At 32.8% G+C, this 16,079-nt stretch overlaps 1 protein-coding gene across 1 annotated transcript; it reads right to left on the bottom strand.

Moving 5' to 3' along the window:
- Positions 1-2,628: 2,628 nt before the first annotated feature.
- HELRODRAFT_177420 (hypothetical protein) lies at positions 2,629-5,688 on the bottom strand (the record flags this gene model as incomplete). Its single annotated transcript, XM_009025610.1, has 2 exons — positions 2,629-4,891; positions 5,444-5,688. The coding sequence occupies 2 exons, from the start codon at positions 5,686-5,688 to the stop codon at positions 2,629-2,631; spliced, it is 2,508 nt and encodes an 835-aa protein (XP_009023858.1).
- Positions 5,689-16,079: the final 10,391 nt, after the last annotated feature.

The raw sequence follows: 16,079 nt of genomic DNA, 5'->3' as shown, positions 1-16,079 counted from the left end.
AAAAGCTTTAAGTGCATCCACAAGATGTTCATCATGAGATGCTTTATATGTTTTAAATGTATTTTTTGTTTTAAATATAATTCATTTTGTGACTTTGAGCTATTTTGACAAAAAACATCTTTATTTAACGTTAAATTATTTTTGAATTTTTTTCTTTTGTTGGAAAATTCGGTATTTTATTATGATGTGAAATTTTTATCGTTGTTTGATATCATAAATCTAAAAACATCAAATATCTCATTGTATATTTTTACTTCTTAAATGGTTAATGACCGTTATCAAACAGGTCTCAAAAAGTATTTTTTACAAATTTTTACCAAAAAAAATGTGAGGTTTTGGTTTTCTTATAAAGCATCTCCATAACGTAATACATAATGCTAATAATTAGATCAAGCTTATCAACAATATTATCAAGATCAGCTTATCAACCAAAATTTTGAAACTAAATTCTTCTTTTGATTGGTTTCTATATATATTCTAAAGCATTTGTGAATTCATGAATTTTCAATGAATAATATGAATATTTCTAACGTTTGTCACAAGTGAATTAAAGTTCAATATATTTTCTTTTTACAAATTTAAAAATATCAATCAATATACTCATAAGAAAAAATTAGCGAAATAATAAAATTAAATATAATTCGGAAGATAAATAGGTAGCAGTTGTTTTGTGGCTGGCTGGCATTTGGTAATAGGATTTGAAATGCATTAATTCTTTGTTCCCTCGCTAACGATCGTTCTGGCTCCGCTTACGTTTTTAATGAATCCATAAAAATTCTTGTACTGGATATTGTGTTACTGCTTGTTTTTTTAAACTGTTATAAACAAAATTATTATTAACCTGATTAATCGTTAAAGTTGAGTTATTCCAAAATGTTTCTACACAAATTGAAATGATGTATCAGACGAATTTTCTAAAAAAAAGGATTGACAAATTCTCTTGCTGATCTATGGTTTGTAACGAAACAAAAGTTTTCTCTTTACTTTTTAATTTTTGTTTAAAAAAAATTTGTATTGAATGCAAAATTCAAATGTTAACAAATGGAAAGTTTTTCCATCAGTTAGTACGTTTTTGTTAGGTTTTGTAATTGCTTTAAAGAAATTGAAATTAAAATGTTGAACGCAGTAGTATATTTAATTTTCAGCCAGATAACGATGCATTTGCTGAAGGAATTAAAATATGTTTACAAATGTAAAGAAAATAATTGTTGCGTTACTAAACTAAATTTAGGATATTAAACACCTTTTTTTTGGAATATGAAAAGATATCATAGAGTAAAAATGTAAACAAGGGATTGATGTTTAAAATTTATGTCCTTTGTAGGCAAATATGCGCTCTAGAATTGTAAAAACAATAAATTATTACATCTCCTTTTGGATGGATTTGCTTGTCAATTAATCATTTTAGCACGTTCAACATTTTCTTACGTTGGTTTCATATCTTCGGTGTCTTCATTGGTTTATTTATTTCTCCATTGAGCGACCATCCTAACTGTGAAATATCCCATGCGGTTTACATTCAGCATTAAAAGTAAAAATAATCTTTCTACTCCTAATCAGCTTACACATCTTCGGCGCCAACAAGCTTGAGAAACATGTTTATTTATGTACCTTGTGTCAAACATATATTTTTTTATACAAATAATTCATCAAAAGTGATTTTATCTTTAAAATACCTTACATGAAACTTATTTTAAATTTGAAAAAATAATGAATTTGATATGGATACAGATAGAGTATTATCTGTTTCTATCAAATTTTTCGCTCTGAGTGGTATCACTAGAATAAAATTAATTGAAATCATAGCCGTTTTCGAAAAAAATAATTTTAAAAATAAGAAAAATATTATTAGGAAAAAAGTTAATAATAATAATAATCGGCTAGAATCAACAAAAATTTATCGGCATGTCATTCAATTAAGGAACTAGAAAACAAATTATGCAGTATTATAATAAAAATAGATAGATAGATAGATAGATAGACAGATAGATGGATAGATAAAAAGTTAGATATATAAATTACATATAAAACTAATAACATCAATTAATTAATAGAATACTAATTGATTAATAGCCACCAGTTCTGAAAAAACTATTTTTTCTAATGAGATTAATAAGAATCAGAACGAGAGTACAATGAATATTATTATTATTGTTATAAATATACTGAAAAAAATTATGATGTCAACGACCCAATTATTTTATATATAATTTTTTTACATAATTTCAATGTCAATGAATGTTATGAAATTGTCATGAAGTGTTTAATAACAATAACGCTCACTTAGAAACACACACATACACACAGACACACAAACAAACAAGCAAACATACACGCACACACACAATAACACACACAAACAGACTCTCACACACATACAAACAAACATACACACAATAACACACACGCACCCACAAACAGACAGACACACACGCACACACACACGCACACACACACGCACACACACACGCACGCACAAACAAACACACACATACACACACACTGTTAATTAAATGCTGAGTTTATAATATCAACAATGCTATAATTAGCGAGAACATACTACCCAACCCATCCTCTCTCTCATATTCATTTGGATCATATTTTTACTCTTTTTTTCTTTCTTTTGTTTCAATTTTTCTTTCGTTCAATTTCCAGCAAGCCATCATCATCATGACCAGCAACAGTAGCAACAACGAGACCGTCATCATCATTATCATCATCATTACCTCCAATATTAATATCATCATCGTCATCATCTAGCGGGTCATCTAAATTTAGACAACTGCTACTAATACAGCCCTTCAATTTCCCATCTATCTTCAACCATTGCAATAGATTATCCAAACCGAAATCAATGCTGGAAGGTTCGACGAATATCGGTATGCTGACACTTCCGAGATATCGGTATCCGCTTATCGGGAAATCATCCGGTGGATGTGGAACGTTGTTCTTACCCGTCGCTGCAATTGTTTCTTCATTTCTGCTATTTCTTCTGCTCCCCTGGTTGCTCCTAACTGGAATCGTTTCAATGTGTTGCTGGCTGCATCCATTCAAAACATTGCTACTGCAGTTCAGAATGAGATTGCTGTTGGTGTTGTTGCCGAGGTTGAATGACGTGCTGGGGTTTGAACTGAAGTTATTGTTGCCGATACTGATTGGAGCGAAGTAAGAAAAACGTAGCGAAGAGGACGAGTTATTCGATACAACGCCTCGGTCTGACATCGTGTTTGCTCTGGAATATTTTGTGTTTTTGATGCATTCGTTTGTTGTTCTGTCAATGTTGTCATCCATGTTTGCACAAGCTTTGTTATTGCTGTTGAAGTTGTTCATCTTTTTTGCGTAGTTGTACTCTGTGCAGTCGCTTATCTTCCTCCTCGGAGTGTCCCCACTGTGAGCCTCACACTCTCCATAAAAACTGTTGACGTTTAAGCTACTTTCTCCGCTGTATGTTCTTCTTTCACTCATATGGTTGGCTCCAGTGGCTATTTTTTTGTCTCTCGTACTAATCTCAGTTTCATTATCTCTGTTGCTTTCAACGTGGCTTATCCACTCAAGCCGCCCATCATCGCTCCCCTCCCTACTACTCCCTCCACTCCTCCTACCGTCCCCTCTTCTTTTTATTAGCTGAATAATTTCCAGGCGATAACCTCTGACCTTTAGACATATATGACCCTTGGGAAATGCATTCAGTGGCAAGCAGGCCTTAAAACGACCTTGACCCACACTGACACCTTGAAGGGGGCAGATGAAACTTCGGTCGGGGCAGGATTTTGAGAGGTCCTCCGGTAGCTGATTTGTTGAGTAGCTTGCCGCAAATGTTTTATTGCGAGATTGTTTTTGCCCCTTCTGCTGAGACGGTTGCTGTTGATTGTCGCGTAGTTGTTGTTGTTGCTGCTGTTGCTGCTGCTGATGCTGATGATGATGTTGATGTTGGTGTTTTTGGGAGTTTTGCTTCGGTAGTTGCTTTTGTTCATTATTAGAGCAGTGAGTGAATAGTATTGACTGGGTATCATTTAATTGAAGCAGTTTTTGAAAACTCTCTCGCAGCTGCTGTTCATCATGAATTTGATATTGACGTTGTTGCTTTTGTTGTTGACTCTGTTGCGGTTGTTGTTGTTGAAGTATTTGTGAAAGTTGTTGCTGTTGTAAAATTTTAAATTGAATTGTTGAGTTTGAGGAGAAAAGCTGATCACTTTCTTCTTTGTAGCTGTTTACGTGGTTGTTGTCGTTGTTGTAGCTATAAGTAGCATGCTCTTTCTTCATTTTCATTTCATGGTTTTTATTATTGAAGATATTATTATTGTTAATATTTTTGCTATTACGAGTAAAGCTTGCAATATTTTTTCCCGAACACCCATCACATGCATTATTATGCTCCAGTTCACTGTTTCTTCTCAATTTCTCCATTGTTATGTACCTGTCTAGTTCGCTGAGATGCTGCTGCAACTCACTGTTCAATTTGCAACTCTTGCTCAGCCGTTTCCACCGCTCATTATTCACCGGCGATTTCGACTTGCTTCTCATTTTATAATACCCCTTCTTTCTGAAAATTTTTCTTCCATATCCGTTTAAAATTCTTCCGTCGTATTCGTCATTGCGAGGGAGAACTTCAATGATTAGATCGTTCGATGCTTGGAGAAACGTGCTGTAACGACTGGCTGATTCGCTGTTGTTGGAGAGGCGAGTTAGCAGGCTGTCCACACTGCCCTTGATGCTATCCGCAGCGTGCACGCGAAAATTTTTAAAGTCCCGTTTGAAAATTTCCTGCCAACTGTTTTTTCGTCTGGCCGGTTGGGTGGGTGTGGTTTGGTGGGGGACGTTCAAGGCCACAGGTGGCGTGAGGAGGTAGTCGTGTTTGATCATGTAGGCTCCCATGGTGCTCAGGAAGTGACTGCAGGGTCGGTGGGTGGATGGGTGAGTGTTGGTAAAGTTATTGTTAACAGAATTTTGTATTAATTCGTTAAAATTGTAATGAAATTTGGAAAGCCGAGGTGATGACATTGTAATTTGAAATTATTGATACGTGGTGTGCTTGTTAAACATTTAAAATAAAAATTAATAATAAACATAATTGCTGAATATTTTAAATTTTTTAAAAATAATTTAATTAATTCATTTTGTTTTCAAAATAACATAGTACATTAAATGTCAAGATGTAATAATTTGTTCGATGAACATTCAAATACTGCTAAAAATCAAATACCTAACACTCCCTAAAACGGTGGAAATTTACAACAATTTGATTCTCCAAAAAATATAATACAACTGCAGTTACAGTCAAAAAAGTAAAACAAATAAATAAAAATTGCATAATAAAACAAACATCACAGCAATAACAACAACATCTTGATTAAAAAAAAACAACAACAATAACAAATATTTTTTCAACATAGCAATACATTAATAAGAGAGTGACAACATTATTAGGTGCATCAATCAAAACCTTGCTCTTATGCCATCTGTAATGCAGCTAGCCGAGTTTGCCTTCGGCCTCTGAAATGGAACGGAAATTGTTTCACCATCGTTGTCGTCGTCACCGTTGTGGCTGTTGGCGTTGCTTTTGCCGCTGCTGATATTGTTGCTGCTGTTGCTGTTGTTGTTGTGTGTTTCTACTTTTGTCAAAATGAAATCTGACTCACCGCTAGGGCGTCGCAGAGTTATCGTAGATGGAGTAAATGGAGTGAGCATTTTTGCTGGTAAGTGCTTTGGTGTCAAAACTCTGCCGCTCCAGAATATTGATGTCTGTGGTGGTTCTAGTATTGCTAATGTTGTTGGTAATGTTTTTGATGGTGTTGATGTAGTTTTTGTTGTTAATGTTGTCGAACCTCTTTTTTCAGTAGTCTTCGAGTTTCAGTGTCTTTTGCTGTTTAATGATTTTCACAGAAAAAATTGTTGAATTATATAAGTTTATTTATTCAATCATTTTCTTATTTATTTTATATTTATTTATAAATAATCAATTTATTTTTTTGCAGAAATTCGTAAAAAAAATATTCCACATTGTTTTAACTTCCAAGTTTTCAATATGAAATGAAAAATGCCACCAATAACACAAAGACAAAAACATAGAGGATTGAAAAATGTATGAATTAGATATTACAAACTTGGATTGCTATCTAATGTTCGAATAACTTGCAACAGAGGAGCAAACTCCCGGCAACATCAAAAAGCATTACTGAGGAACGTCGTTAAGTTCATTAAGAAGTTATTGCTATTGTCATTGTAGCTATTGTTATTATCATTACTGTTAATATTGCTGTCGTTAATATTTTTTTATATTTTTGTACAGATTTAGAATGTTGTTTGAAGAATAGAGTAAATCCTGATATAAAAACTAAAATTCAATCAATCTGTAATAATTTTTATGATTTTTTAAAACATTGATTTTGTTAACAATGTAGAAAATATATTTTGAATTGGAATAAAATGAACATTATTGCATCAAGTGAAAATTTCTCAAAGGCGCCATCACAAAACTCAAACAAAATTTGAGAATAAGAAAAACTAACTGAAATCCTGAAATAACTGTATAGCCAGATCGAAACAAATGTAAATATTTAAAGTGTGAATGAACGTATAAGCATGACATCTTGAACGATTTTGACAATGAACTGACACTCAAATGCAAAATTTTTTCTGACACTCAAATGCAAAATATTTTTTAAAATTTCATTTTTTTATAATGACTCTTGAATGTGTATGTGTGATATATTATATTCATAGCTAGATAGCGGTGAAACATTCAAAGGTTTGTACGTGCGAACATGTGAGAACATGTGTGTGGCGGCAAACATCCCGTTGTACGCTTATTCACGCAGTTGTTTGTGTTGATGTCGGTGTTGACATTGGTTGATACTTTATTGCTTAAGCATACTAACACACGCAAGGGGAAAGAGAGAGAGAGAAAGAGAGAGAAAGAGAGAGAGAGAGAGAGAGAGAGAGAGAGAGAGAGAATGGCAGAGTAAGTGATAAAAAGAGTTTTGAGTATTCGTCTGTGTGGATGTGAGTTTCTGTGTGTGTGTTCGTGTGAGTTTGTTTGAGTGTGTATGTGTGTGTTTTTATTTATTCATCTTATTGATCACCAACAAATTCCGTGTTTGTATATATGCGTTTTCCCGCTCTTATCAACAAAGGTCATAAAAAAGAACCTGAAAAAGGATGGCGAATACAGCCAATCTTGTTATAAGGAAAGGATAGGTGTGTCACATTTATTTATCCTCTTGTTTTTTGTTTTTTTTTGTCTGGCTGAAAGCTATTAACATCTGTGTTTCTGTTTCCTGGCATAAATATGTGTATGTAACTGTGTGTGCGTGTGTGTGTGTGTGTAGTGTATGTGTGGTGTATTTTTGGTGTGTGTGTGTGTGTGTGTGTGTGGTGTGATGATATTTTTGTGTTTGCGTGCGTGTGTGTATATAGTTTAAAGTATGTACATTAAAGTATGCATATTTTATAGATGAATATCAACATGAACCATGAAATACTACTATATTATTCCAATTAATAAAATTAAACAGAACACTGTCGTACCATGTGGGATATTTAATCGTGTTTAGTTTATCGTATTGCAGAATTCGTCAATGAAAACTATTTAATTAGTTGAACTTACACCACAATTACGAAAAAAAAAACCAGAAAAATTTGAGCTTGGCATTAGCATTACACAAAAATGTATATTCTAATCGCAAAAAATTATGTACAAGACAGCATAAAACTTGTTTTTAGCACCACAGCTAAAAATGTCCCTGCTCTGTGATATCGATTATGTTAGATTTACACTCGTTTGATAACATTGCATGGAAGAACCGTGTACCAGCGCGTATAAATCATGTTACTTATCATTTTCCGTATTTAAGGTATATAACTATAACGTCAACACACATACACACAGATATAGATATTCCAGATATTATTATAAATATATATATATATATATATATATATATATGTATAAAAGAATTCTTCATAATATGATTATGACGCACAAGCCAATCCATCCATTGCACGCCAATCTGCCATAATTCATAAATTTTTATTCAATACTTTATAATTTAATTTCGGAAATTCAAATTTTATTCTTAAATTTATGAATGTTTTTTTATTCAATTTTTCTCAAACAAAGAGAAAAAACTTTTAGGCTTTTATATTTTTTCTTCATATTTTTTAGCTCCCCAAAATGGATGAAAGGAATAATCTTATCACAGGCTCATCTGTCATGCCAGGTTCATCACCATCGTCGTCATCATCGTCCTCATCATCTTCATCATCTTCTTTCGATGTTTGTCATTATAATCAAGGTTTTGGTTCACTTTATCATGATTATCATCATCATCATCATCATCATCATCTACTACGTCATCATTATTATCATTACCATCGTTTCCTTTGTCACGTGATATACGCATACGAAGACATTATCAATATTAAAAATATAAATAACATTCACGATAATTACGACAATATAATTAATAATAACAATAACAATATTATTATTAATAAGCATAATAAAAATGTTAGAAGAAAATAAAAGAAAAAAATAATTTAATTATTGAGCTGGAAATCCTCTGTTATTGATTGCCTCCGTTTTGTTTACAACCTGATATTACAGAGACACACGCACACACAAACAAACAAACATGCACACACACATACACACACACACAAACAAACAAACATGCACACACACACACAAACAATCATACACACACAAACACACACACTAGTATGCTTGCAGACAGAAACACGAATAACACAGATTTTCAAATGCACAAATATACTCACGTAGCCCCACACAAATACACACACACGTACTAACACTTACAAACACACACACACACATATACACACACTTGCACATGCACACACACACTTGCACATGCACACACACACACGCTCACACATACACACACAATCACACACATTCACACATACGCACACAATCACGCATACGCACACAATCACACATACACGCACAATCACACATACACACGCAATTACACATACACACACAATGACGCACACACATACTGTGCAAAAACAAAACTTGCTAGAATGTGCAAGTCAACAAATTAAACTGTTTCATCCAGATGAAGATGACGATGACGACGACGATGATGAAGATGATGATGACGACGGTGATTATAATGATGATGATAGTAACGACGACGATGATGAAGATGGTTTTAAGAATATATTGTATATGGGATGATGGTGATGTCACGTGAACAAATGTGATAACGACTTTAATAATCAAATTGAAAATGGTGATATTATTTAGAATGTTGTCGATAATATTGGTACAGTATATCATGCTACAAAAGGTACAGCCTAATGGAAAAGGCGCTTGGTCTTGGTCAGTCACTGGATTCGAACGCCAAGTGATCCCTGCATATTATTGCGCAGTTTATAATACGCAGTTTTACACGTATTCAGTTTTACAGAGTTTTTATTGGTGTCGAAACATTTAAAAATCATTCATGAAAATAAACAATGTCAATAATTTATTTAAAAAGTTTTTATTTAACGTTTAAAAATTATCCTCTTTTATCAGATAGTTATGATTTGAACTTTCAACTATAATTAAAACATTGATCGGATGTAATTAAAACATTGATGTAAGTTGCTAAATATAAGGCAACTGTACTACTGATACTGCTTCGAAAAAATACTACCACCATATATACTACTACTTTTACTACAAAAAAAACTTTTACAACTTGTCCTACTAATACTACTACTACTACTAATACTACTACTACTACTACTACTACTACTACTACTACTACTACTACTACTACTACTACTACTACTACTAATACTACTACTACTATTACTACTACTATCACTATAACTATTGCTGCTGCCTGCCATTACTACTATTACTAACCTCGCTCTTAGTTTTTTTTTAATTATATTGATACTTCAAAAAATAGTAGAACCGCTTCTAATATTAAAAACCTACTTCTGAAACTTTCACTATTAACACTGCTACTGCTACTACTACTACTACTATTACTACTACTACTACTAAAACTACTACTACGACCACTTGAAAATTCACATTAAGAAAATTGCCAGTATTACTATGACTACTTTTGCATTTACATTACTAATAATACAAAAAGCGACAAAAGCTACCACAAGAGCTACAACATTTACAAATTTGATTACCACTGCGACCACTCTCGTGTCCACCAAATTACATGTGATGCATTTTACTAAGCAGCGATAATAAAGAATATTTAATCACCAGAGCCTTTAACGTGTTACATTTTGCAGTACTTTATTGTTGTGACAACTTTTACTTTTATCACCGAAAGTTGTTATCATTAATGATTTAATCATTGTTAATACTATTTTGTTGTTATTATAAGATGATGTTGTTGTTGTTGTTATCGTTGTTGTTGTTTTATTATTTATCATGTTGCCATGTCGTTGTTGCTGTTGTTGCTGCTGTTGCTATTGTTGCTGCAGTTGCTGTTGTTGTTGTTGCTGCTGCTGCTGTTGTTGTTGGTTCAACCGAAGCTTGCAAACTTCCCACAGGACCTACAGAGTTTTTCCCAAATATCATCACTCTCATTATTTTGGCCATTACCAAACTCATCATCCTCCTCCTCCTCATCATCATCATCCTTATCATTATCCTCATCATCATCCTTCTCATCATTATCATAATCATCATCATCGCCATCATCGTCATCATCATTGTCATCATCATCACCACCATCGCTTCCATCATCATCAAATTTTATACCTCGCCTCTGTTTTATCACTATGTTTCACACGAGCCATTATCATTCTGTTAGTCATTATTATCATCATCTATCATTATATCAAATTTTATGCTTGGAAACTGTTATCATCCTCATCGTCATCATCATCATCATCATCATTAACATCATCATCATCATTGTCATTATTATCACTATCACTACTACTATTATCATCAGTAACATCATCATGATCATCATCGCCATCTGCTGCTACAAAACAATCATTATCCTCAATAACATCAACAACATCATCATCGTCATCATTTTTGCCGCTACTCAACCATCATCATTATTACCATCATCATTATTATTACCATCATCATCACTATCATAAACATCATCATCAGCATCATCAGCAACAACAACAATTTAATCACGAAGTAACTATATAGATGCAGTTCTTGCCAAGTTTGGCCTGCAAGCCAAACTCACTGAGCAAATGTCTCCAAATCTGATTCGAAATAAGAAATAAAAATAATAAAAAAAAAATAAATATTTTTATTATTATTATTATTGGTAGTATCATTCTACTCATCCTTGATCGTAATCTCAATCATGTTATAATCGTCATCACCACAACTGCAACCATTTCTATCACAACTGCCAGAGGGCAATGGTATTAGCATCATCAATATTCCTAATGTCATCAGAAACCAGTAACAACAACAACAGCAACAACAACAACAGCAACAACAACAACAACAACGTCATCATCCTCATTGACATAACATCATTTTTGTTATCATCATCATCGTTTTTATCATCATCATCAGCATCATCAACAACAACATAATCATCATCATCATCTTTTCAGAAGAATCCAGAACAAGCAATACAAAGGGCATTTGGGTTGATTTGCATGGCAGACACGTACTTCTGTGTTGACGCGGTTTGTTTTTGTGCCTTTGTTTGTATATTTTTGCGTATGTTTGTTTGTCTATGTGTATGTCTGTGTATGATTTTTTTGGTGTGTGTATATGTGCGTGAGTATCTTTGTGTTTGCGTGTATTATGAGGTGTATGCGTGTGCGTGTGTAAACTGTGTATGTGCTTATATGTGTCAAATATGTGCTTGAGGAAGGGTTCATTCACTTTTCTATTTTAACGCATGTACTGTTAGTTTCAACAGTTTTGTAGGCATTTGCAGACCGTATTTCATTTTTATTAGCCAATCGGGGAGAAAAATAATACAATAAAAGGACTTTTCGAAACTGAGAAATGTTCAATGGAGGCATGAGTTAACAAATGAAAAGTGACGCATAGTTAAGGCAGTTTCATATGCACATTGTCGAAGTTCAGAGACTGACGTATACAGTGACGGGTAGATGGAGGTGCGTGTGTTCATGACAGACATAATAAATCACATCGGCTTGGCGTCGTTGTTGATTTGAAGGAAAATATGTTCACAAAAATGAAAAGAAAATAATCACACTAAATTTTTTTAAATTAAAAAATGCTTTCTTTATAAAATAGTTAACTTTTCTACATGCACCATCGAAAATTGTTAAAGATTAGTCTATAATATTAACGTACTTGAAAATAAGATGTCTTTGTGGGATTTAAATATGAAAAAAGCAGAGCAAACATGTTAAGTTTAAAAAATAGTATAAAAAGTAAGTTAAAACAAGATGAAAAACAGAAAAAAACAAAAAAAAACTGAGCTTCATCACAAAACAGTACAAACTCAAATTCATCAAAATTTTCATTGAATCGCGTAATCCCTTCTGGATGCCTATCACCTTGCCTTCAGCGTATTTTAAAATAATCACCTCAAATTTTGACAAAATCGAACATGTTTGGATTAAGACTCTAGTTTTTGAAAGTATCTTCAAATATATATACACACACACACACATACACATAAACAAATACACATACACTCACATAAACAAACATACATTCATACATGTATATCAACATATATACATAAGCATGCATACATAAACGCATAAGCCATCACAAACACGTATGAGTCAAATCACATAGGTAAAACTTTTCACGCATATTTTGATACAAAACATATACACACTGACATACAAACATACGCATACATACATACACACATACGGACAAACAAACCTACACATACATAAACACATACTCAGACCAACACATACATAATTTCATACATTATTAAAATCATTACTTTAAGACGTGTTTAAGTACATTAATAATTAATTATTAACGAATGAATGAATAAGCTTCACACGTGCGCTCAAACGTGACTCAAATGCAAATTCTACGATATACAGGGGTACGTTATATGTTGGTTCGTTATATCGCGATGTCATGTAAAGATAGGTAGAATGTCGCAAGTTTAAGGTTGTAGTTTATTATGTACTGGTTTGTGGTAATGGTAAATTAGTTCTTTTTTCTTCTATATCAATAAAGAAGCCTGCAGACGCTAGCAAAATGAATTTTTTAATAGAACGCCAAAAGGCTGAATACACATTTAGAACACATAAAACAAAATTAACTTTTTTACTGAAAAATGAAACTTTGAATGTAAAAATGAAAATAAGCGCAAAAAATTAAACTCGAAAATGAAAAAAATGGTAAAAAGTAATGATGGAGATTAGGCGTAAATAATGATAATAAGATGATAATGGAAGCCTGAGGAAAAAGAATGGTGACGAAGTTGATGCTAGAAGGATGAAAATGATGATGGTGACGATGACGATGATGATGATGATGACGATGATGATGACGATGACAGAAACATACAAGTGATAACGCAGTTTAAGCCATTATATTCAATTCTAGGAAAATGAAAAGAGCAAACTAAAAAATTTTCAATATGTATTTTTCTGCTTGTCTGATTGCCGAAATTGATTTCAACATTTGGTGAACTTTTCTTTTTACATTTTTCTGATGTTTTTGTAGAAGTGATGACAATTAAGTAAAGAGATTTTTTTCAATTATTTCACTCGAAAGAATAACTATTTGAATGAAAGACTTTATAAGCAACATGAAAGTAAATTAAATAAGAAAATACATTTCAAAAAGATCGAGGCAGAAAAATTCAACAGCAACTTAAAAAGCACTCTCAAACGAACAATAACCCTAAACAAAACTTTTCAATCCACGTTGATTGCAAACAAATAAAAAAAATATATGTGTGACGTCACACTAAAAATAAATCCAACAGTAAACAGATCGAAACATTAACGTCATGCAAGTCTGCATCACGTGATGAAAGCATTTTCCTGTGGCATGGACAGTTTTATTAAATACAATTTAAATGTTTTTTTTGCAAATAATATAATAATAATTTGTCATTTATTTATGAAATTTTTAACAATTTGGCGCTCATGTTATGCAACGTGTAATTGTTTTCAACGTTTATCTACCTAGATATCAATCCTTTCATCCATTTATACATCCTTGCATTATTTGCTCATTCGTCACTCCAATAATTATTTTGCCCATCAGTGAGCCATGCATCCATTCAACCGTTCATTGGTTTTTTCAATCAGATCGTACTTGTTCATACGATCGTTCATTCAACTGTCCATCCAGTTGTCCACTCACTCAATCACTCACTCACTCACTCACTCACTCACTCACTCACTCACTCACTCACTCACTCACTCAATCATTCGCTCATTCACTCATGCGTTCACTCATTTATTTGCCCGCACTCCTCAAACATTCATTTTTTCATTTACCCAATGGCGCGTTCATTAATTCAATCAATCAATCGGGCACGAAGGAAGCAAATATAAACAAATGCTGCTCTATATAATTAGACTGGCTGATCGATGACAGCCTGGCTGTTGTTCTTCCCCTGATTAACGATTCATAAACTTGCTGGCATGTGAGGTTGGCCAGTTGGCCGGTTGGTCAGTCGGTTGGTTGATTGGTTGGTCAGTTGGTCCGTTGGTCATCCACATACAATGGGCCAGTAATTTCGTGTAAATTCGGCAAAACTTTTCTCACCTCTAAGCCATCGATACATTTTCAAAATTGGCATCTTCAGTTTCTAATTATTTACAACATTTGCGAAAAGAAATTTTTTCCAACTGGAATAAAAATGCGAAGAAAAATAACAAATTTTTTGGGCCAATTTTTAATTTGAACTTCAAGGGAGATAGAATAAAAAAACAGTTTAAACTGTTAAAAATAGTTTCTCTTTTGATAATTGTCAATTGTATGTACTCGAATTTGTTTATTAATACTTAAAAAGTTTATTTATTTTTTCAAAATTTATTTTTAATTGTCTAATTAAGATTGAGATAAATTTGTTTCCAATTTTTTTTCTAAATGGATATCAATTGGATATCCTTATATATCCTATAATAATCTATATATCCTTATTCAAAATAAATTTTAATTATATATTTATTTAATGAAAATGGCATTTAAGAATAAATTCTCTTCTTTCCTAATGTAAATCTTCAAACACCGCCATTGTTGGCTTACATTGTTTTATGTGCTGATATTGCGCGTGTGAGCCAGTCGCCACTAAGTACATAAATCCATTAAGTAGTGCGTATAAGTGAATGTATATATGAAGAGAAGAAGAGAAATACTGAGAGAAAGAGAGAGAGAGAGAGAGAGAGAGAGAGAGAGAGACAGAGAGAAGTATAAAGTGAAGAAACCGTAAAAAATGATAAAGATAAAGCACGAAAGCAATATGAAAAAGGTGAAATGAAAAGAAAAAAAGAAAGAGAGACAGAGAGTGAGAGAAAAAGAAAGAAAAATGAAAAAACACGAAAACCAAAACGCCAACAAAAAGAAATGAAAAAGCATAAAAAAAGAAATTGAAAGAGAAAGGAAAAAAGAAAGAGAGAAAGAGCTGAGAGAGAGAGAGAAAGAGAGAAAAAGAAGAGAGAGAGAGAAATGGAGATAAAAAAGATGAAGAAAAAGATAGCCTTGCCGATTAAATCAGCCTCAGCTATAAATAAAGCTATAATAATGAAATATGAGTTTGATGACAACATTCAGTAGAATAGCGGTATCAGAGGTGCGAATTACCATTGAAAAAAAATAAATTAAGACGAAACGACGATGAAGATGATGACGATGATAACAGTTAATGTGACGATGATGTTGTTGTTGATGATGAGGATGATGATGTTATAGATAATAAACATCATCCGAGTGATGTTACAGATGACGATAATGATAATGATGATGACAACGACGTTCTTACGTTATTAATATAATTATTATGGTCGCTGTTGTATTTGTTGTTGTTGATGTTGTTGTTGATTTTGTTGTTGTTGTATTTGTTGTGTTATTGTTGTTGTTGTTGTCGTTATCATTTTATAACATAAAAAATGCGATGCGAATGACAATATTTCCACAC

This window comes from Helobdella robusta, assembly GCF_000326865.2.
Source record: "Helobdella robusta unplaced genomic scaffold HELROscaffold_42, whole genome shotgun sequence".
NCBI classification, from domain to species: Eukaryota; Metazoa; Annelida; class Clitellata; order Rhynchobdellida; family Glossiphoniidae; genus Helobdella; species Helobdella robusta.
This window is presented reverse-complemented; position numbering and strand designations above follow the sequence as displayed.